This window comes from Hyperoodon ampullatus (genome assembly GCF_949752795.1).
Source record: "Hyperoodon ampullatus genome assembly, chromosome: 4".
Lineage (NCBI taxonomy): Eukaryota > Metazoa > Chordata > Mammalia > Artiodactyla > Ziphiidae > Hyperoodon > Hyperoodon ampullatus.
The window spans coordinates 147,426,863-147,449,326 of NC_136917.1; the positions used below are offsets into that span (position 1 = coordinate 147,426,863).

General features: G+C 41.0%; 1 protein-coding gene across 2 annotated transcripts in view; it reads right to left on the bottom strand.

The window, feature by feature from the left end:
• Nucleotides 1–7,150: 7,150 nt before the first annotated feature.
• Nucleotides 7,151–22,464, bottom strand: part of RAI14 (retinoic acid induced 14) — a gene marked incomplete at both ends in the record, with an annotated part of 116,607 nt that continues 101,293 nt past the window's right edge. Inside the window, 9 exons of one of the 2 annotated variants that reach the window (XM_079703111.1) lie at nucleotides 7,151–7,228; nucleotides 8,048–8,113; nucleotides 11,059–11,208; nucleotides 12,621–14,156; nucleotides 14,821–14,939; nucleotides 17,599–17,653; nucleotides 20,018–20,104; nucleotides 21,026–21,112; nucleotides 22,333–22,361. In XM_079703111.1, the coding sequence (XP_079559237.1) occupies nucleotides 7,151–7,228; nucleotides 8,048–8,113; nucleotides 11,059–11,208; nucleotides 12,621–14,156; nucleotides 14,821–14,939; nucleotides 17,599–17,653; nucleotides 20,018–20,104; nucleotides 21,026–21,112; nucleotides 22,333–22,361 (2,207 nt within the window). The remainder of the gene's footprint in view (nucleotides 7,229–8,047; nucleotides 8,114–11,058; nucleotides 11,209–12,620; nucleotides 14,157–14,820; nucleotides 14,940–17,598; nucleotides 17,654–20,017; nucleotides 20,105–21,025; nucleotides 21,113–22,332; nucleotides 22,362–22,464) is intronic. The other variant, XM_079703112.1, reaches the window with a different exon arrangement.

Here is a 22,464-nt window from a genome sequence, read left to right on the forward strand (position 1 = left end):
AAACAAACTTTCTCTTGGACTGTGTGATTTCTTTTTTTCTTTCTTTTCCTTTTTTTTTGGCTATGTTGGGTCTTCGTTGCTGTGCACGGGCTTTCTCTAGTTGTGGTGAGCAAGGGCTACTCTTCCTTGTGGTGCGTGGGCTTCTCACTGCAGTGGCTTCTCTTGTTGCAGAGCACGGGCTCTAGGCGCTCAGGCTTCAGTAGTTGTGGCTCATGGGCTCTAGAGCGCAGGCTTAGTAGTTGTGGCACACAGGCTTAGTTGCTCTGCGGCACGTGGGATCTTCCCGGACCAGGGCTTGAACCCGTGTCCCCTGCATTGGCAGGAGGGTTCTTAACCACTGCACCACCAGGGAAGTCCCTGGACTGTGTAATTTCTTAAAACACATTTTCCAGCCTCTCAAGGCAGGGTTAGATACCTTCTTTCTGAGCTCCCACGGTATCCCATCCACAGTTTCATAGAGACACTCACAAATGGAGTGGCACTCCATTTACTTTTGAGTTTTTCCATGCATCTGTCCATCCATCCAAGGAAAAATACCTATTGAATACCTGCTATGTGCCTGACACTGTTCTTTCTAAGCATTAGGGAAAGCAACAGCGAACAAAGCAACAAAGATTTCACTCTCCTAGAGCTTCTATTCTACCAGGGCTGCTAGTAAACAATATGACATCTCTGCAAGTTAGCAAAAGGCAGGTGGCTTAGGGAATAGGCAGCAACTTTGTGTGAATCAGGAGAAAGCCTCTTCCTCCAGCCAGTCTCAGGCCCCTGCTAAGGGGCCCAGCTTTGGGAAAGGGATGAACCACCTGACATGGAAGTAACAAATTATATGGAGAAAAATAAAGTCAGGCAAGGGATCTAGAAAGTGATGTGGATGTGGGGAGTGGTATACTGGCTTATACAGTGTAGTTAAGAAGGGCTTCTCTGACAAGGTAACATTGAGCAGAGACCACAAGGGAATAAGGGAGCAAATGACACAAATGTTGAGAAGAGCATTGTAAGATGTTAATAGCAAGTGCAAAAGCTCTGAGGCAGGAGCAAATTTAATGGGTTCAAGAACAGAAAAAGTTTCAATTAAGAATGAAAAGAGAGACAGGAGAGTGGGTCAGCAGAAGAGGAGGTGATGCAGGGCCTTATGGGCAATCCATCCATCTAAATCTCCACCTACCCACCCACCCAGTGAATACTGAGTATCTGCTAGGTGGCAGGCCCTGTCTGACCAGATGTGAGGCTCTTGTGAGCAGGAGATTTATATCCACCACTGAGCCTTTAGCATTCAGCATGGTGCCTGGCTTATTACTAGTGTTCAATAACACTTAATAAACTGAGTAACCTTCAGGAACTCTCCATTAGTAGAGATTCTGGCTTCTCTGTGTATATTGGTTTCCTATTGCTGCTGTAACATGTCGTCACAAACTTAGCAGCTTAAAACAACAAGAATTTATTATGTCCTCGTCCTGGAGGTCAGAAGTCTGCAATGACCATCACTGGCCTAGAGATCAGGTGTCAGCAAGACCGGTTCTTTCTAGAGGCTCTCGGGGAGAATTGTTTTCTTGCCTTTTCCAGCTTCTAGAAACCACCTGCCTTCCTTGGTTCATGGCTCTTCTTCCATCTTCTGAGCCAGCAGTGTAGCATCTTTAAATCTCTGACTCCTTCTCCTGCTTTAAAAGACCCTTTTGATTACATCAGGCCTTACCAGGGTAACCCAGGGTAATCTCCTTGTTTTAAGGTCAGCTGAATAACAACTTTAATTCTACCTGCGGACTTTATTCTCCTTTTGCCATATAACATAAACTATTTAAATTCCAGGGAATTAGGACATGAGCCTCTTTGGGGGAGTGTTATTCTGCCTACCAGAGTGTTTAACTTGATTTAAATGTATAGGTTTAAAGGATTAATTTACATGTCTGGGTTGCTCAAAACTTGCATATTCATTACAAATGCCTATCTTCAGGAATGGCCTCAGACTGGCTCCTGGGAAATGAGTTCTGATCCATTAGAATATTCTGAGAAGAACATTTTTGTATGCTTGACATTTGGGGCCAAGTGGTACAAATCCGATTAAATAGTTCATTCTTAAAAATGTGATGTATGATGAATGCATGTCTTTGCTCTGGGGGGTCTGGAATCTGAATAGCTGAAATTGATATGCAGGTACTTCAGCCTTCATGATAGTTCCCCAATAAAGTCCTGGATACCCAGGCTTGGGTGGGCTAATCTGACTGGCCAGACTACCAAAGTGTTGTCACACATCACTGCTGGGACAATTAGCTATATCCATGTAACTCCACTGGAAGAGGGCACCTGGAAGTGTGTGCCTTGTTTCTCCTGAATTTTGTCCCATATACCTTCAGGCTTTGCTAATTTTAAGGAAGGAGGATGAGAGGATGTTCTGGACTAATGGTAACGTTCTATCCCTTGATAAGGTTTGTTGCCCAGACATACTTACTCGTCAAAACTTATGGTACACTTAATATTTATGCATTTCATTGTTATGTAAATTTTACCTAGACATAATTTCAAACAAATACTAAAACCTAGTTAATGCTATGTATACTGAAATTTTCAGGGTAGCCTGTGTGGATGTTCTGTACTTATTTTAAAATGTCTCAAAAAGAAACATAGACTAATGGATGGAAATTGGGATAGATAAGTGGATAGACATGCATACAAAGCAAGTCTAGTAAAATGTTAATGCTTGACTCTAGGTGATGAGCGCATGAGTGTTCAGTGTAAAATCTTTTCAAGTTTTGTTTAAAATTTTTCCTAAACTTTGAAAAATTCACAACTGGAACAACAAACTCTCCATTTTTACTGTGATTTTGAAACTGAAGTATTGATCTCAATAATGTTTCCTCAAGAAGGTTTTTTTGAAAAAAAAAATAAAAGTATAGGTTTAAAAACACCTGAAGGTGACAGATAGGTAACCCTCACTCCCCCGCTCCTTTGTTAAAAGCTTACATTATTTGGCTGCATCCTGCTCCCTCCCCCTCTACATCCTCCACTAATAATCTGGTACATCCGGTCACCGTTCTTGAAATATTGTTTCTTCACATTTTTAGGGCTTGATTTATACCGACTGCACAGAAATGTCTCTTTCCTTCTCTTCTACTCACCTCCATCTCTTGGGGATTTCCATCTCCTGGAACCCACTTTGATTGCTCCCTCAACCAGCCCCCATGGCCGAATTATGGCGACCGTCATAGTTGAGCTTTTGTCCTTTGTTTCACAAATATGCCACACACTCCCCGAATGCTGGACAGTTCTCTGCCCTGAACAGGTGAACAGAAATTGCTCCTGTGAGTGCCTCCGTCTGTTACTTTTTCTGGCTCACTCTTTGCCTTGCAGTCTGCCTTTCAAACCTTGCATCACCCCCATCTTTGCTGGATGGTTTCTACTGCTGTCAGCACCCAGCATTCCACAGTCATGCCACATGGCAAAAGGTTGTGCATGAACATGTTCTGGGAGCATTTTCCCCACATGGCATATCATGTGTTTATCTTAAGATGGGTGGGTTTAATTATTAAAGGCTTTGGAATCAGTCTGAAAGTTTATGTAAGAAAAACAAGTTGATGACTCTTATGTAACCAATGTGAAGAAAAAGGCCATTCTTGCTCACCCACTGTGATGACCCATATGCTATTCTACTTTTATCCTCTGCATTCCTATATCACATGATGGAAGCTAGTGTGAAAATGGGCAATTTGAAAATTATCCAAATGATCCTCACACATATGCATACATAGCATAGTCATCACATCATTTTTAGGGCTGTAAAATACTGGAAGTAGATTAATGGCCCATCTATGAGGAGTTAGTTTTTAAAAAAAAAAGCACATAATATGAAACATTATGCAGCAGTTAAAAAGGATGTGTGGGGCTTCCCTTGTGGCGCAGTGGTTGGGAGTCCACCTGCCGGTGCTGGGGGCGCGGGTTCGTGCCCCAGTCCAGGGGGATCCCGCGTGCCGTGGAGCGGCTGGGCCCGTGGGCCGTGGCCGCTGGGCCTGCGCATCCAGGACCTGTGCTCCGCGGCGGGAGAGGCTGCAGCGGCTAGAGGCCTGCGTACAGCATTAAAAAAAAAAAAAAAAAAAAAAAGGATGGGTGTCCTGACAAAGAACTATCTCCAGGATATTTTAAGTGGAAAAAGTATGGTCCAGAAGTTTCTATTTTTAAAGGGGAAAATAAAATGCATGTTTACATGTACATATAGAATGTCTTAGGTCATTCAAGAAACTTAACAGCTGTTGCTTCTGGGGTGGTAAACTAAGAATCAGGAGGAGATATTTATTTTCAGTTTATCTCATTTATCCTACAGTTATATCCCGTGATATATAACCACTGCTGCAGGATGACAGTTTTTCAGACCCTGCCTTTGGCATATGAGGCAATTCTTTCCATTTAAGAAGTCTGGTTTGGATTTATCTAGGTTAAGTGCTCATTTGAGTGTCACCAAGAAATCATCTTCTGGGACTTCCCTGGTGGCCCAGTGGTTAAGACTCCACACTTACACTGCAGGGGGCGCAGGTTCGATCCCTGGTATGGGAATTAAGATCCCGCATGCTGGGAGGCATGGCAAAAAAAAAAAAAAAATCATCTTCTGAGTTGAATGGCTGGCCTCTCTTGAGGTGAGTTCTCCTTTCAGGGTGCACACTCAATAATTTAAAATAGTAATAACTTCAGACACTATTTGCATTATTTTCATTGATATCTTTTGTCCTCTTTCTTCCCAGAGGTGGGGCGTGAGGAAGGGTTCAGCTGAGTATGTATGGTATGCCTTGGCAACAGGAGCTGAGAGTGAGGCAGTAGAATCGTATTGTTAGCAAGGGAAACAGCCTTAATGAAGGGAGATGGCCTCATTATGCTGTGTTACGAAGAACCATGTTAGCTACTTAAATAATTGCACCCATTTCATTGTCATCTGGTGTTTTAATTATGCTTTCAACCTGGAAGAATTCACCCTACAAGAGTTTTTTTCAGGAATGAATTAACCTTGTAATGTGATAGGATAATGTAAGAAAAAACATGTGTATGTATTACTTTTGCAAAAAAGCAAAGTAAAAAAGAGAAAAAAAAATCTAATGGAAGCTTTTAAATAGTTAAAAAAAAAAGACTACAGATCAACTGAGAGGCAATTTTAAATGAAAGAACTGTGATACAAGTGCCCAAAAGTGCGTGTTGCTTGGGGTAGAGTTCAAGCTGACCCCAGGAGCTAGGGGACGAAATGATATGACACACTGTGTGAGAGACTGTGGACAACGGCCACCGGTGGAGCACAACACAGGATATAAAAACCTTTGCCCCGAAATGCTAGTTAGCTGAACTCCAGAAGCTGTACAGGCGTGCTTACAAAGGTGCCCCAAATCAACAACAGAGATGCAAAATGAAACAAAAGTTTATTTTCTGCAATACTTTCTGTAAATTACAAAGGCAAAATGCTAAACTACAGCATGTAACTTTTCAATATTTAACCAGAGTACTTGTAATAAATATGCATCCTGAAACAAGATAAAAGGCTACACTTTGTCAGGCGTCCTACAAAATGTCTCAAGTTTTACACTCTGCAGCATTTCTGTGTGGAGCTGGGAGGGGGATGGTCTTGTGTTTTCTTAAGTGCTGTGACAGAAAGTCCTTTCACAGTTTTCTTTGGAGCCTGTTCGAAATTGCCAAACTATAAACAGCTTAAGAAAGGTAACACCAGGCTCGAAAGCGGGTGTTGCTTCGCTGTCGTTGGTCCTCATCCAACACAGTGCTACCAAGTGGCCTCTGAGCCCGGGCGGCCCTGTCGGAGCTGGTCTATGCTTTCAGTTCTATACTTGAGAGATTTCCATAATTCAGTTTACATCTCTCAATAAGATCAAGGCTGTAAGGGAAGCTGCAAGCAAGTTAACCTGAAAGTAAAGTGAACAGGAATGTTTTCTCCCAAGACCTCAGCTAGGCACCATAATGTTTACCAGGACTTTTTGCTTCAAAGTTGAAAAACTCGTTGGTACTAACAGCCCTTCTAGAGATAATTTACAGGTGCTGGTAGAGTGGGGCATTCAAAAATATTCAGTGGGTAAAAGAGGATTTACTATATTCAGAGACGTGCTACAGTTCTGAGAACACGATGGCAGGAAGTCTAGGGGTGTCGGTGGCAGCTCATTTTGAGGCTGGAATACAGAACCACCTCCTGCTATAGCTGAAAACCTGGAGGAAAAAGTTATATACTTTTTAAAGTCTTAAACATGATTACCTAAAAAATATTTTGCTGATATAGTCTAATGTAAATTTCACTTACTTACGGATTTAGATATGAAAACATCTTTAAGAGCCAATAAAAATATTGTAGAGGAAAAAAACACTTTAAAAAAATTGAGGTTAAAAACTATGAGGCATTTCTTTTGGCTGTAAACACGCAATTTACTATCCCTTGTTGAACACAAATGTTTGGATTTCCTGAGCTTCGTGCATAACAAACAGCAGGAGGCAAGTTTGCATAGAAAATTTGCAATATGTCAGCAATTTACTTAAAAAGAACTTTTAAGGACGATTTGCTTGTGTTTTGAAACTTCATATTTAAGTTAACAGTGCTCATCAAACTATAAGATTGATAAGCAGGGTGGTGAGAAATATAAGGCAGATGGGGAAAAAAAAGATGGAATTAGCATTTTTAAATCCACAAGATATCATGATAAAGGGTCTAAAGCATGCAGCTCATAACTAGTGCCATACTAATTTGCTTAGAAATTAAGTCATGTTTGGGGGATAGGAAACCAAAGGCAAAAAGAACACTGCTGTGCTGAACGGCACAGCCTGAGTGTAGGAACGGAAGCACGGCTGCGTGGAGCATCGATGTGTCACTCAGTGATGAAGTCCCTCAGCTGGGCAGGTACCAAGGAGGATGCCTGCCACCAGCGTGGACGATCCCAGCTCTGGAATCAGAAGGGATGACGGCATCTTTCACCTCTGCTGCTTCAAAGTTTCTAAGCGGTTCTGAGGAGGACAGTCTTCTCCTGGGACCCATCCTCAGAAAGAAGCCTCTGGAAAGGGAAGAAGCTCTATTACAAGGGTCACAGTGATACCACGAATGAGAACAATGGCAGTGGTTGCCAGCAACTCCGGATCTAACAAAAGGTGGACAACAAGGGGCCAGTGTCCTGCCAAGGAATCCACTTTACTTCTTCTGGGACTGGTTCTTACACATGGTGAGGATTTGCTTCAGTACTTTTTGGACATCTTCATCCATCTGGCCCTAGGAAATGCCAACAAAAGACACTCATTAGAATAACCTATGATATCATGACTTGGACACAAATCACACAGGACCATGGGGGAGTGAGGAAGGAGGTGAATGAAGGGCAGAGGCTGTTGCCCCACAGGAACTTCAAAAGGCAGAAAACAACAGAGGTAGAGGGGAGGCTGAACACTGAAAAACTAAAACACTCGTTAGAAAAAATAACATCAAAAAGGTGTAAACCAAACCAAAACAAAACAACACTCAGATCCTAAATCCTGGCACTGCCTCACCTGGGGAGTGAGATGGCTGGCTGGGATGAGCCCTTGGCTTCCCACTGCCCTCCCACCCCGATCTTCAAGGAAATGTTGAATGTCCCACATTTCTAGAAGGAACTGAGTCAAAGACCCGACCCTGCTCTTTTTTCTCCGGAGGATGAGGAGGCTGGGTCTCCTACCAGACTCCTCAGCAAAGGGTTTCTGGCATCTCAGTAGCAAATGTGAGCCCAGCCAGCCAAAGCACCAACAACAGTTGCAGGAGTGAGATGGTACGGATAGCTCTGAGAATATCACCAAACGCGGAAAGGAACACCCAGACCCCTCCTCCTGATGGGGGGCTGCCCCCACACCCTCCTTCAGCTCCCAGCAAAGGGGGCTCCTCCTGGTTAACAGGGCATGGGGGCTCCCAACACAAAATCCAAAGCAAAGCAGAAGGTGTTTTAAAAAGCCTTCCAATGAAGAGCTGTCTTCTCAAATTCCCATCTGCTCTACTAGTTTCATGATGGGCATTTGGGCAAGACCTGCTGTGGTATCTCTTTAGGATCCCCAGACACCATACCTGCACAGCGTACAGAAGGTGCATTCTGTAAACTGATATCACTTCCTGGTGTTGTTTCTTGCACTCCTAGAAAGAGACAATTTGACATTGTTCAAGAGCTTAGGAGACCTTTAAAAAAAACCCAAAAAAACTAGGAGAAAGCTGCGGCCAAACGCTACCCTACTGATTCCTTCCACCAACTAGCACAGGAAGCTTTCAGAATTGCTGTGGACTCAGCGGATTGTGTAGTTTGGAATGCTTGTCAATATTCTTAGGGAAAAAAACTACCTGTTTCATATCTTGGTATGTCAACCCTAGAAGGAAATTCATGTAAAAAGTAGATACGATAATCCCGAATTTGTTTAAAAATATATATACATACTCAGGCAAAGAATATAGATATATTCGCACAAAGTAAACAGTGCAAGGAACTATTTACTTTGTCAAATGCAAAAAGTTATTGTCTCTGAGTGGCTGGATTATAGGCAGTTTTAATTTATAGTAGCTTTTCCAGAGTTTTCTGTATCTTCCAACTTTTCTATCGTACACAATGGCCAAATATTTATTAATTTAAAAAATTATTCTTTTAAAGAGAGTTATCGATCACCTTCTATATAGCAAGTGGTATATAATCCCTGGGGAATTCAATGATTTAGCTGTCAGCGTACCAAGGAGGTGAACAGGGTGACGGCACCAACCTCAAATGGTCCCTCAGCATAGCTGTTAATGATTTTATTTCTCCTTGTTGAGCTATAATTCCAATTCCTCCTAGTGACTATTTCAGGGATCTCAACTCAGCTCTTAACTCATCTAAGAAGAGGCCTTTCTGTCTACGTCATGATGGAAATTGAGACTATCATATATGGATCACTTTAAAAATTTACTGAAGTCTATCAGTAGCCAGTCTCACCTCCTCCCCAACAGTGTCAGATACGAGGTGTCCTTCCTATTCAAGGAAACCCTTTGAAACCTCAGTCTTTGAAGTTCCTGACAGTAGAAGGTATGCTTGGTAGCTCTCTCTGTGCTGTTTCCTCCCACCTCTTGGTTGCCTCCACTCCATCATTTATAGCTTTGTCTTCTGATCACTGTCTTCCTTTCCGGTTCTGCTTCTGTCATCACTTGGTTGACTTCAGGATCCACGTGGATGAGCCACCCACCACCCCGGCCTCTCAGTCCCTCGACCTCAGCTTCATGACCTGTCCCTCCTTCCAGCCACCCGCTCTTCTGGTCAGAGCCCTGCCTCAGTCATTACCTCTGAGATCTCAGTTGAAAGCATCCCACTCCCTCACCACCATCTCCCATCTTTGCAGCAAACCTGCTTTAGGCTTCCCCTGCCTCCTGCTGTGAGTCTTCAGCCCCGGCAGACACCTAGCTCCTTAGTCACTTCTCCAGCAGCCAGCCTCAGCCATCCATACTCCTCCACCCCTCCACTGGAACTGTGGTTGCCATGGCTACCACGGGCCATCCAAATGCCACATCCCAGTCCCTGCTGCCTCCTACTCATCTCTTTGAGGTTCAGCACAAGCATTGCCTCCTGCAGGAAGCCTTCAGAGACTCACCCAGATTGGGTGAGCACATTGCCTCTCTATGCCCACAGCATGTTGGGCACCTATCAATGGACGCTTACTACACTGAGTATATGGTAAGCCATTATATTGAGTATATGTTCCATGAAGCCAGGGACTGTGTCTTATTCATTTTTATATCATCAGCACCTTGTATATTACTGACACATAAAAGCTCATTAAACGCCTATAGAATAACTGTAAGAATGACTGTATAAATCATTAGTACTTTATCTACAAGTCTGTGATAATCACTTGATCAGAAAAATGACCTGCAAAACACAGTCAAGAGCAACTTCTCCTTCCCTGACTACTCCTCCACTGCTCTAGTAGAGCTGGCGACACAAAAAAAGCCGGTTTTGTACTTTGTGGCCAGCCGGAGTAAGGACTGTAGAAACCTGAATTCACCAGTATTGAGTCTGTACTGAAGAAATCACAAAATCCAGGTCCTGTTTGTAAATGGAAGCTAGAGACAGTCCAGGACAGACTAACCTTCACGTGGAAAATGTAACATACCCTCAATGACTAAAACTTTACAGACACCGTGATAGACTGACTAATAGCCCTCCAAAGATGCCCACGTCCTAATCCGTAGAACCTGGGAGTGTAACCTATAAGGCAAAAGGGACTTGCAGATTAAGGGTCTTGAGATAGAAAGGAAGGTTATCCTGATTATCTGGGTGGATCTAAAATGTAACCACCAGGGTCCTATAAGACGGAGGCAAGAAGGTCAAAGGCGAAGGAGGAGATGGGAGGACGGAATCAGAGGCTGGAGTCATATGCATTGGGGATGGAGAAAGGGGCCACGAGCCAAAGAATCCAGGCAAACTCTAGAAGCTGGAAGAGGCAAGGAAATGGATTCTCCCCTAGAGCCTCGAGAAGGAGCCAGCCCTGCTGACACCTTGACTTTACTTTTGCGAAACTGGTTTCTTCGGACGTATGGATCTCGAGAACCGTAGTAATAAGTTCATGTTGTTTTAAACCAAGTTCATGTTGCTCTATTACAGTAGCCATCGGAAACGAATACCGACATGAAAGGGCTTTCCTGGGTGAAATCAGGAGAGAGGCCAAGAAGCAGCTTCAGACATGTAGACATACAACTACCAGAGATCCTGGCCCCTAATAAGAAACAGCTCTCACCGCTGCCAGAGACAGTGACTACCATGGCAGAAAAATGGAGAAAGGGTAAAAAGCAAGTGGAAGAGCAAACAAGAAGCCTCCTCCCACTGTCCTGTGGACTCCTCCCACTGTCCTGTGGACTCCTCCCTTCCTTCCCACTGATACATGTTACCCATCGCACTGCAGGCAATGACTGAGAAATCCATCCGCTCCCTCTCTGGCCTCTATCACAGAAGTCTGTAGTCAGCTGCTCGCTGAAGCGCAACACGCCTTCAGGCTGGGCATCTGCCCGCTGGCTCCCGGCTGTCTCCCCACACCCCCCACCGGGCCGCAGAAACGCCCACTCACAGCCAGCTGGTGCTGCAGCTGCTTGACCTGCTGCTGCAGCGCCTCCAGCTGCTGGCTCTGCCTCTTGGACGAGCCCGTGGCGTAGGAGAGCTGCGAGAGGCTGTTCAGGGCCTCCTTCAACTTGCCGACTTCCTTCGACATCTCGTTTATCTGGCGAGAAAGAAAGCTCTATCACTAGGCAAGAACGTGATGCAGAAGCAGGACTCCACCTACTTCTCAACCTGGAACACAGCCTCTCCTGGCCTCTGGGACTGCAGCAATCCCTTTGTTATTTTTAAAAGAAAAGCCATAAAATGAAACATAAAATCAGATAAAAACAGATAAAATCAGGCAAACCAAACAAAGCCCTCTAAGGCCATTCCATGCAGACAAGAGCCCCCAATGACAGACTGTGTTTTGGGGCCTGAAGGTAACAAAAGCTGTGACATGGATTTCCTTCGTTCACCCTTAAAAGGGGGATGGTTGAAAAAATAAATCAGAAACAGGATTTCAGGTATTCCTTATTTGCAGACAGCTAGGTCTTGCTCCATATTGCTGACGTGGGCAGTCAGGAATAAGTTTTAGAAACCCTGGTAGCTCGGGCATCTTGCCTCGTAGTGAAGACCATCGCCCACCTCCACTCCGTCTCTTGGCTTCAGGAGCTCTTTTTGAAACATTCATTATAATGAAGGAATAACAGATAAAAAATGCTCTAATGAATGCCGTTCAGAACATCTGACCCAGGAGACCGGGAATGCAGAGCAGATCCAGGCACGGGAGCATCATCCACTTTTCCCTTTACTTTCCTCCTTCCTCCCGGCCCAGCCCATCTCGAATCACCCACCCCTCACATTTCCTGCCTTATTATCCTGTACACCTTTGAAAATGGGGCCTGGGGAGGGTTTTTATACTGACTCAGAGGAAAGCTCGTGGGGTTTAGGGAAGCAATATCAAGTCTGGGAGTAATTGGGTTTTCATATGACAGAGGAATCTGTCTGGATTCCAACAGAGTAGAAGTTCAAGATGGGTCACAAATGCTTCTCAGTTGGTGGGTTCACTTCTGATCCCTGACACTTGGCAGGGCTTCTGTAAAATAATTTCTAAAGGGAAAACATGTACCACACATGTGAAAATGCTTTGGTATGAGGGAAGCAGTAGAAGATGAGTTTTTTTTTTTTTTAAATAAATGTCCACCCTACTATTCTTTTTTTTTTGTGTGTGTGGTACGTGGGCCTCTCACTGCTGTGGCCTCTCCCGTTGCGGAGCACAGGCTCCAGACGTGCAGGCTCAGCGGCCATGGCTCATGGGCCCAGCCGCTCTGCGGCATGTGGGATCTTCCCGGACCGGGGCACGAACCCGCGTCCCCTGCATCGGCAGGCGGACTCTCAACCACTGCGCCACCAGGGAAGCCCACCCTACTATTCTTAATGTGGCTTTGGGGACAGAGGGAGTCATGTGTGGAGCTTCTGACCATTCACAATAGGTTAGTGCTTACAAAGGGTAAAAATGTTAACCACAGTAAATGAAGGTTGAAAGTCCTAGCGTACTAGCTAGAAATTCAACAGCAATACAGTCTCACCAACCTTCTTGTCTTTATCCTCTTCCAGTTTTGAAGAGCTTTCAGAATCTCTCTTCATTTCTGCAAGCTCCTCCTGAGCATCCTGGCATTTTTGCAGAAGTTCATTTACTTCCTGCTCTTTGGATTTCAAGAGAGTCTGAATGTTTTCCCTTTCCCTTTTCATTTGTGAGACCTCACTTCTCATCTGGGCAACCTCTGAATGGGCCTTTTCTTTCTCTTTCATGGAATCCTTTAATTTTGAGGCCAACACGCTCACTTCGCTTTCCAAAGACGACTGGAGCTTCTCATAGGCAGACCTGGGCACCATCGCGTCGGTCACGGCCGCCTTCTCCTCTAGGAGTTGTTTCTCCAGCTTTGCCACCTCCCCTTCCTTGCTCGCAAGGTGCTCTTTAAGACTGCCTATTTTTTCCTCCATCTCTTTGGCAGTGGTCCGCAGCGTGGTTATCACTTGCAGATGCTCCGCCATGGACACAGAGTTCTCTCTCTGTGCATCTACCAACTGTTTGAGCTGGGTCAGCTCATTCAGCACTTTGGAATACTGCGACTTCATTTCAGACAGTGCCTCTTCAGCCTTCGCTCTGGATATGTTGGTCACTTGCATCAGCTGCTCGTGCTCTGCTTTATGGATATATTCAGCTGTGACGTCTTCTAGAGATTTCCTCTTCCTGTAATCCTCCAGCTCGGCCTGGGCCTCTTTGTATAGCTGGGACAGCTCACTCACCTGCTTGTTGAGTTCATCTATCATCCTGTTCATGGCCTCTTTCATGTCCCCAGCTTCATCACCTGCCTCCTGGGTCATCTGATTTTTCAGTGTATCTTTTAATTTCATGATTTCTTCTTGAGCCTCTTGGTATTTCTCAAACAAAAATGCCTTCTCCTTGTTCATATTCTCAATCACCGAGCAATATGAGCTTTTCATTTCCTCGTACTCTTCCCCAGGTGGCTTCATAACCACCGCTTTCTCCCTCTCTACCAGCTTTTCCTCCAACTCTCTCACTCTCCCTTTATTTCGTTCACTTTCTTCCAGTGAGTTCTGGAGATCCCGCTTTAGCACGTCTACTTCCTCCTCGGTGATCCTCAGCTCACGGAGGCCTGAGTCAGTATCCATGCCTTCCGGTGAGACCAGGCCTAGTTTCATCTGCTTCTGCACACTCAGGACTTCTTTCATAGCTTCCTCGTACTTGCTCTGAGTTTCCTTAAGTTTCTGGCTGAGGTCGGAGCCGTTCTCTGAAATCTCCGAGTTGTTTAAGCACACCGGCTCTGTCCTTCTGGCCTGGAGCTCGGCCTGCAGCTCTTTCCTCTCTGCTTCAGAGCTCTCCAATTTCTTCTGCAAGTCGTGTAACATCTCCTGTAGTTGCTGGATCCTGACATCGCTGTCGATAGTGGATTTACTCAAGGAATGTGTTAAGACAGATGGAGATGGTTTGGAGTCTGGGGGAGGCGTTTCACTAGGTTTGCCCGGGGATGGGGCCAAGTCAGTTTCAGCAGAATGGTAAAAGTCAAAGCTCAGGTCTGCTTCTGCCTCCCTGGGTGTTTTGGCCTGGAAAAAAGAGGCAAGAATGAAACGGCACCAAAGGTGAGGTTAGAGGAGCAAGAAACTGCAACGAGAGAGCGATTCCAAACCTTACATGTGGCAGAGCAGCAGGAACGCTGTGCACGCGTCCTCTTGCCCCGTGAGAAAATACGGTCTGGGACGCGAGAGTCCGACTAATGACTCTAAGCGTCTTCTGTGCTCTCTTAGGACAGATTATGTGTGCCACTTTAAAAATGTGAGATTTGTTTTGGCTGAAGAGCCTCTGACTCAAATTTTTCCTTTGTTTCTCATATTATTGTAGTTGCCAAGAGGGACAATGGGCTTAGTACAGCTACTTCTTATCAAGTTCTTAAATCTGCTAAATGATCAACTTTACTAAGTGAATAACTGACTAATCATATATATGTGTGTGTACACATATGTATATATATTGTCATATATATCATACTATGTATATAATTATATATAATTTACCAATTTAAAAAAATAGTTAATGAATAAACTCTCAAGAAACAAATAATTTGAAACTATAAAATGCTTAAGGCTAATTATATTTTAAAAAGAAGAAACTAATGTCTATGTCTAAAACAAAATATCACCTGACTAACCCTGAAAAACCCAATAGCTTGAACCCTACAGAATAGACCGTGTTAGCAATCTATTTACCTACCTGTAATTTATCTTGTAATTCCTTATTGTGTAAGGTAAGAGAAGCAACTTTTGCTTGCAGTAGGACAAGAAGATCTTGTTGGTCAGCTTCAGAACTTATATCCAATAAGCTATCAGCACCTTGGAAAAGAGACAGGCAATTTCAAATAATATTTAAAAAATTAAACTGTTATTTCTCTGGTCTCTTACAAACTCACTTTCTACCCAATCCAGTTCTTCTTCCTAGTCCAGACTATGAATGAAAGCCCCCTGCAGCTGGATAGATGAATAGCAATTCTCAGGTACTGGGGTTTCCTTACTGGCGTTTCCCTAACACATATACTAGGTGCCTGGATACAAATAAGCACATCTGAAAACTGATGGATTTGGTCACACATTTTCCATTCACTTAATCAAGTGCCACACCTTGGTTGTTTTTTTGTTCCTCTCATGCCTAATGCATCCCATTCTGTGAATCCTTTCAGAAAGATCTCTGGAATCTGGTTCACTTCTTATTCCCACATCCATCACTCTAGTTCAAACTTCATCACCATACTTGGTAACTCTACAAATGGCTTCCTAACAAATCTCTCTCTCTCTCCTCTAGTGAAAATGTAGCCTGTACCAACAACACTGTCAGACTAATCTTCCTAAAACATACTTTGATAGGGTCATTCCTTTGGTTCAAGTGCTTTAATTGCTCTCCCGCTAAAAATAACCTCCAAATTCCTTCATCTGGATTAAGGCCTCTAGGATCTGGCTCCAATCTACTTTTTTTCAGGCTTATAACTCCTGATGTTTTTCTCTAGTATCCCATTTTCATCAGATTCAACGCTTCTATCACATCCTCTATATTCTCAACACAAGGCTGCTTCTTTAATTCTTCATCCATATGACTGCCCTTGTAGCACCTCTTTGGCTAGATAACTCTTAGGCATCCTTCAAGACTCATGGCAAATTCTGCCTCTTCCTTAAAGCATTCTCTGACCACCCCAGCATGAAACAGCCTTCTCTGCATCCCACAGTAAACACTGTTGGTAAACCAGAACTATTTGAGCTTCTACTGATTATCATGCTGAAATAACATTTAAAGCTATGCTACTCAAAGTTCTCATTGAGACAAGACAAGAAACGTCCTCCAGAATGTCACTCAGTGTACTGCTTCCTTCATCCAGAAAGTCTTCCTATGGAAAAAAAAATTGTCAGGTGGACAAAACAGTGTGCTTGGCTGGATGAATTTCTGCTCTAAACTCCTTAGTTATTTTAGACTGGCAACAGTTTAGAGACCACACTCTGAATAGCACTGATCCAAATTTCTACTGTTATTTAAAAATTTTCTCAAGCCATTTAATGCAAGGATGAAAACTTTAATCTTAATTTGGAAGGATACAAAATGACATTTCTTCATAGAAATGCTTACTAATCATGTCTGGTGCCTAAACCACAGCTTTATGAGTGTTCTTGACAAAGAGTCTGGTCAGCTTGGAATGAACCAGGGGATTGGGAGCATGAGGGTAATTCTAAGCAACAAAAATTACTTCTAAGCCATGATGGATGGCTTTTAAAGTATACAATGTAACAACTGTTCAGTTATATTAACATTGTTCTCTGCCAGGAATATTTCTTAATATTTCTAAATTCTGTAAGTTAAGGGCTCCAAACACATATGAAATACATAACAGACTAAGAAACTGAATGCTGGAGCAAAAAGGGGCCTTTGAAGTAATCTACTCTACATTTCAAATTGATTCTGCATATACCGTCCTACATTCTTACAGGGTAAAGCAACAGGATGGACTCGATACAATGAATTAAACCGTGTCTTGGTGAAGACAATATGATAGTGTGTGATTTCATTAACACTCTTTGTATGTGTCTTTTAAAAATCAAAAGTAGAGAAGTTAGATTGTGGCAGCCGTGGAGGTGTTCAGTTGGCTCTCCCCTCAAGAAATAACCTGCTGCTCAGTTGTAAGGAGGGCCGCTAGCTGGCAGCTTACAGCCTATGGACCTCATCTCAAAACGATGTTTTAAAATGCATGAAAGAAGCTGGGACGAAGAGAGAGAGTGGCACTGACACATATACACTACCAAATATAAAATAGATAGCTAGTGGGAAGCAGCTGCATAGCACAGGGAGATCAGCTCGGTGCTTTGTGTCCACCTAGAGGGGTGGGATAGGGAGGGTGGGAGGGAGACGCAAGAGGGAGGGGATATGGGGATATATGTATATGTATAGCTGATTCACTTTGTGATAAAGCAGAAACTGACACACCATTGTAAAGCAATTATGCTCCAATAAAGATGTTAAAAAAAAATAGAATGTACAGTTTACAGTAATTGGCGACCTTCTTTGTAACACACCAAATAACAAGATATGGAAGCAGGTCTAATAACTGCCATAATTTCTAGCAGAGATACTGTAAATGATCTTTCAAGGTATCTGTAATAACGGTGAGGTGATATGATATTATCTGTGAATTTTCTTGGTGTCAGAATCACTGATCTGCTAATACCACTGGGGCTTATTGCCTATATTCATAATTGAAGGAAGTACTAATGCTAAATTAGGAACAGATGAAAACAGAGATATATTTCACAAGTCCCAAGCTCAGGGACTCCTTAATCTAGGTGAAAGCCCCCTGAAGTAGAGAGTACCAGGCTGTGCACTGTTGGCAGCCTTAGGGTGGCACCCTGGGTTCTCCGACTTCCCCAGACAGGGTACCCCTGCTTGGCCTTTGCTCTCTTAGAGGAACATGAAATAGAGATCTGTCAAGGGAACAAAAATGCCCCTTCATCTTACCCGTAGTACTGTCACTTAGTCTGTCTTTGTTTTCCCGTATAGAACTGATCTCAGCCTGCTGGAACACAAAAATGACTTAAAAGATATTCCTGAATGGAACACTCTACAAAAGAATCAAGCAAATTTTCCTCCTTGAGTTTATACAAGTTGGTGCTATCCTACTAGAAAAACAGATAATCTCCAGGAAAGAAGATATTTAAAAATACAATAAAAGTGACAGTTATCTCCCGAGGTGCAATTTTTACTTAGAGGTTCCAGAGGGTATATTCTCAAAATATTTTTCAGAAATTTCAGTAAGTATATTACAAATATCTTTGAAGATTATAATAAAATTACATAATAGCTAACTTAGTGGGCTATGTGCTAAAGCTTGAGATGGTGAATACTACTTTCATGACAGAGTCAAATAGAAGTTTTACTTATCTGGGTAATATATTAAAATACATTAGAAGCACTTTTCAGCTTTATCATTTCACAAATTAACTAGTAATATATTATTATTAATTATTTTTAAGGGAAATGGTAGTAAATGAGACCTGTCACAGAAAATAAAGGTAATTTTGTAAGAGAATAAAAATTCTTATGGCTGTGGACTGACAATCCCCTAAAGATTTCCTCTAAACTTGTATCCCTGAATATCTCTGTCCATTAATATATTGGAAAAATTCTTTACCTTCAAAGCCAGATTCTCATTCCAAAACAAAATACAGTCACTTGCCAGAAATTGCCATGTTTTATCTAGATGAGCCACAGACCACGATAAGAGAGAGAATTGTTCAGCAAAGGGACTTTTGTAAAGGCTCAAATGCTAAAAATGAAGTGGCTCATTTTTGGCAAGTGCTTATCATAAAAAAGCTATATTTTGTACTATATATATATAGTACAATAAACTACATCCATTGGAAGCTTACAATTTGAGGAGTTTTGACAGATACACACCCAAGGAACCACCACTATAATCAAGATTCAGAATATTCCCATTACCTCTAAAAGTTTCCTCATGCCTCATCACAGCCAATCCCTGCCATTCCCAGGCAACCACTACTCTCCTTTTTGCATTTTCTAGAATTCCTATAAATGGAATGTCATAGGGGATGAATTTCTTTGAACCTGGCTTCTTTCATTCAGCATGATGGTTTTCAGATGCATCCATCATGCTGCTTGGCCAGCACTTCATTCTCTTTTATGGCTGAGTAATATTTCATTACATGTATGTATCTCATTATCTTTATCCATTCATTTGTTGGAGGACATTTGGATCATTTCTAGTTTGGGGATATTTGAATAAAGATGCTATAAACATTTGTGTATATGATTTTTTGAGACATATATTTTAATTTCTTGGGTTAATATCTATGAGTGAATGGATAGATGGTATGTTAGGTATGTTGAACTTTTCAAGAAACTGTCAAATGGTTTTCCAAAGTAGTTGTACCATTTTACATCCTACCAACAGAGTATGAGAGTTCTAACTCTTCCACATCATCACCAACAATTTGTATTTTTAATCTTTTTAAACTTTAGCTATTCTAAATTGTGTCCTTTTTTATCATTTTGTGATTTTTTTAAGAAATAAAAGTCTTTTTACACTCTATTTCTGAAAAACATAATTTGTGGTATTATTCTTTGGAACGCATTGCCTCCTCTGAGCCATAATCATATTAGAAGATACTAGGGTGGTAATTATAAGAGCATAACTTCCTTTCCTTGCCTTGTATTTTAATAAAATCTAGTTAAAGCAAGGGAAGTGACAGGTTGATAGAATCTTTTCCACATCAATGTGCATCCAAGTTAAAAGAAAATTCATTTTTAGTAATTCTTAGAAGACAGAAAAGAATAAACAATGATGCCATTGAAATTTCATTTTAACAATTATAAATTTTACTTTCTTTCCAAGTACAATTTCCTAGTGATTGTTAGGTAAACAGATATTAAATTGAAATACCCTCCCATTCCTTAAAATACTTTCCAACCACAAGTCTAGAGAATTAGGTGGAATAAGACCTAATGGATTTTCTAAAATTCTAAAATAAATACATATTACTTTTATAGTCAGTAAAAAGTTTAATTAAAAATATACAATTACTTCTTAGTAAGACAGCAGAGAATAACCATTTCTTTCTTTTTGATTAGTATTATAGCAACTCAATTTGGTAAGATGACTGGTGATCTTAAAGTCTTATCTTTGTCCTTTTTTAATGAAGAAAATTAAATATTAGCTAACAAATATAATTGATTCATGCTACTCTTTTTGTATGGAGCCCATGCTAGGAAAAATAATCAAAGGGTGCTTTATGATGAAAAGGTTTGAACCAATGACTGAGAAATATATTCTGTTTTGCCCAATGTTGTGTAACTTAAATCAAATCTATTATGTATCTTAAAATTCAATAATAAGTTGGACACAGAAAGGAAATACCTTGAAGGGTGGTTCAGCAAAAAATACTGATTCCTTTCCTGAAAGTGGTGTTGAAGTTATTGATCTTGGGGAAGACACATCACTCAACTAAAAAAACAAAATGAAAACCATCAATAAAGAGTCATTTTTCAAAGTCTTCTACAGTGCCAAAGAATTAGCCTATTTAACCAATACAAATAAATCTAACGATAATTATCCTTAGTTTCAATTAATTCAAGGGTAACATATTTTCAGTGTAATTCAGCTATCTCAAATACTTTTTGAAAGTTTGCCCAGTAGAATTAACTATGGAATTTCACTCCTATATTCACTAGAATTAACGTTAAAAATTTATAAAACTTCTATTGCAGACTGAGAATATTATTAATGAATATGCTAACGTATTTAACATTACTTACTGGATGAGAGATTCTGCTCAAATATTTGATATGGATTCTTTTTATGGCCTATGATTCTTTTAATAACAAACCCTGGCCTGTTTTTATTTACCATTTCATAGATATTCAAGCTTCCTCCTCTATTCAGTAATCACTATAAGCTCAGAAATGAAAGCTGTTTTTTTTTAATATTAGTCAACCTTAAGTGTAATAGGAAAGGCAAATCTATTTTAACAACATTTAATAAACCAACTAAAATTCATTTTCAACTAATGCCTCACCAGCTACACATTCTCCCCCACTTTACTAGAGCTGTTAATACAAGCTCTGAAAATAGACTGAGCTCATTATCTTGAGGAAAAAGTTCCTGTCATAGATTTTAAGAATTTTGAGGTTTTTAAAAAAGATACTGTTCAATTCTTCAGTTTTGAAATAAGAATCAACATTATTTCCATACTAATAATCAAAATTCTTCATACCACTATTTGTAATTTAAAACCACTACAGAAAATTTCAAATGTGCATTTAAGGGTCAATTTTAAAACAGTACTTTTTGGCCTAAACACAAAATGACAAAATTATGGCTTTGTTGTTATATGTTTGTTCATTGTTGGTTTTCTTTTATTTTTACCTGGGTAGGACTGATAGGAGGTGGTGGAGCTTTGCGTTTTTTTGGAGTTCCACTTCTCTCTGAGCTTATTTTAGAGACTTGATCATGCTGAAAGTTGTCACAGTCCAAAGAATGGAGGTGGGTTAGTTAGGTTAGTAAAGTCTGAGTAAATAGCTTCATCAAACAAATGAGAAAAACCTCAACAGTTCATGCATTTCTTACTTTATCAAGATCTGAAATCTGCTACCAACATAAAAATAAGTAATATGCATGCTCCAAGTTTTCTTCTAGCAGCCCATGCTTTAAAGCAAGAAAATAAAAATCACAAGACAAAACCAGATTAAGTTGGTATGGAGAACTGGGAAAGTAGAGAATAAGGGGTTGTTTACCACAACTTAGAACCCAGAATACATTCATAGTCTAGCTTCCATCTTAATGCAAAGCAGTGGTATTTCCCCGACCTTTTCATTACTTCCAGTCCTTTTCTTAAAGAATATACAGTTGACCCTCCATATCTACAGGTTTCACATCCAGATTCAACCATCTGCATATCCCAGAATTGCAGATACAGAGAGCCAACTGTATCACACTATTTTATATAAGGGACTTGAGCTTCTGCAGATTTTGTTATTCCCTGCAGATACCAAGGAATGACCATAAATATGGGAAAAAAGGGAGAACCTCATCTCTGAAGGTTATGGATAAATATAACACAATTGGTACAAAATAAATTCAGTATCAAGTATTTGCTGATTATGATAATTTTTTCAAGAACATTGATGTATAAATAAATAAAACAGCCAAATATATATCTCATTAATAAACAGTAGTGACTACGTTTTTAGGAAAAACTCCAAAGTAACAGGGTAAACTTCTCAATTGCTATCTGTGTAAAATGAATGACATTTTAGAAAAGCTCTAATTAAAATAAAAGAAAATGCTAAATCTCTTACTTTCATTAACTAACATGGCTATGGACAGAGTTCTATAATTCCTGTGATATTACAAGAAGTTAAAATACTGTTGTTCTCAGAGTTAAAATCACATCAAACCTTTTCACACCAGTAGGAAATATTAGTATATTTCAGAAAAAGATGAATATATAAGTAGCAAGTTTAAAGTTACATGCTTTGGAAATAGGGTAAATCATTAAGAAAATATTTACCACCTTACAATGAATCATTTATTCCAAAGATATTTTACTCCTTAAGTAGTTTCAGCATAGTCTTTATCACTTTCCTAATGGACCACAGAGTGGTTTAATTAGAACATGTTCGAACTCCCACAGGCAATGATGAAAAAGAATCTCCATCCCCAAAGATAAATACCTGCTTTGGTTTTGTTGGTGTCTTTAAATCTATAGAAGAAAAGTGAGGGAAAAAAAAAAACCTATAAGAACCATAATGACTCATATCCACTTTGGGTGGCGGGGTATATAAACACACACACACACACACACA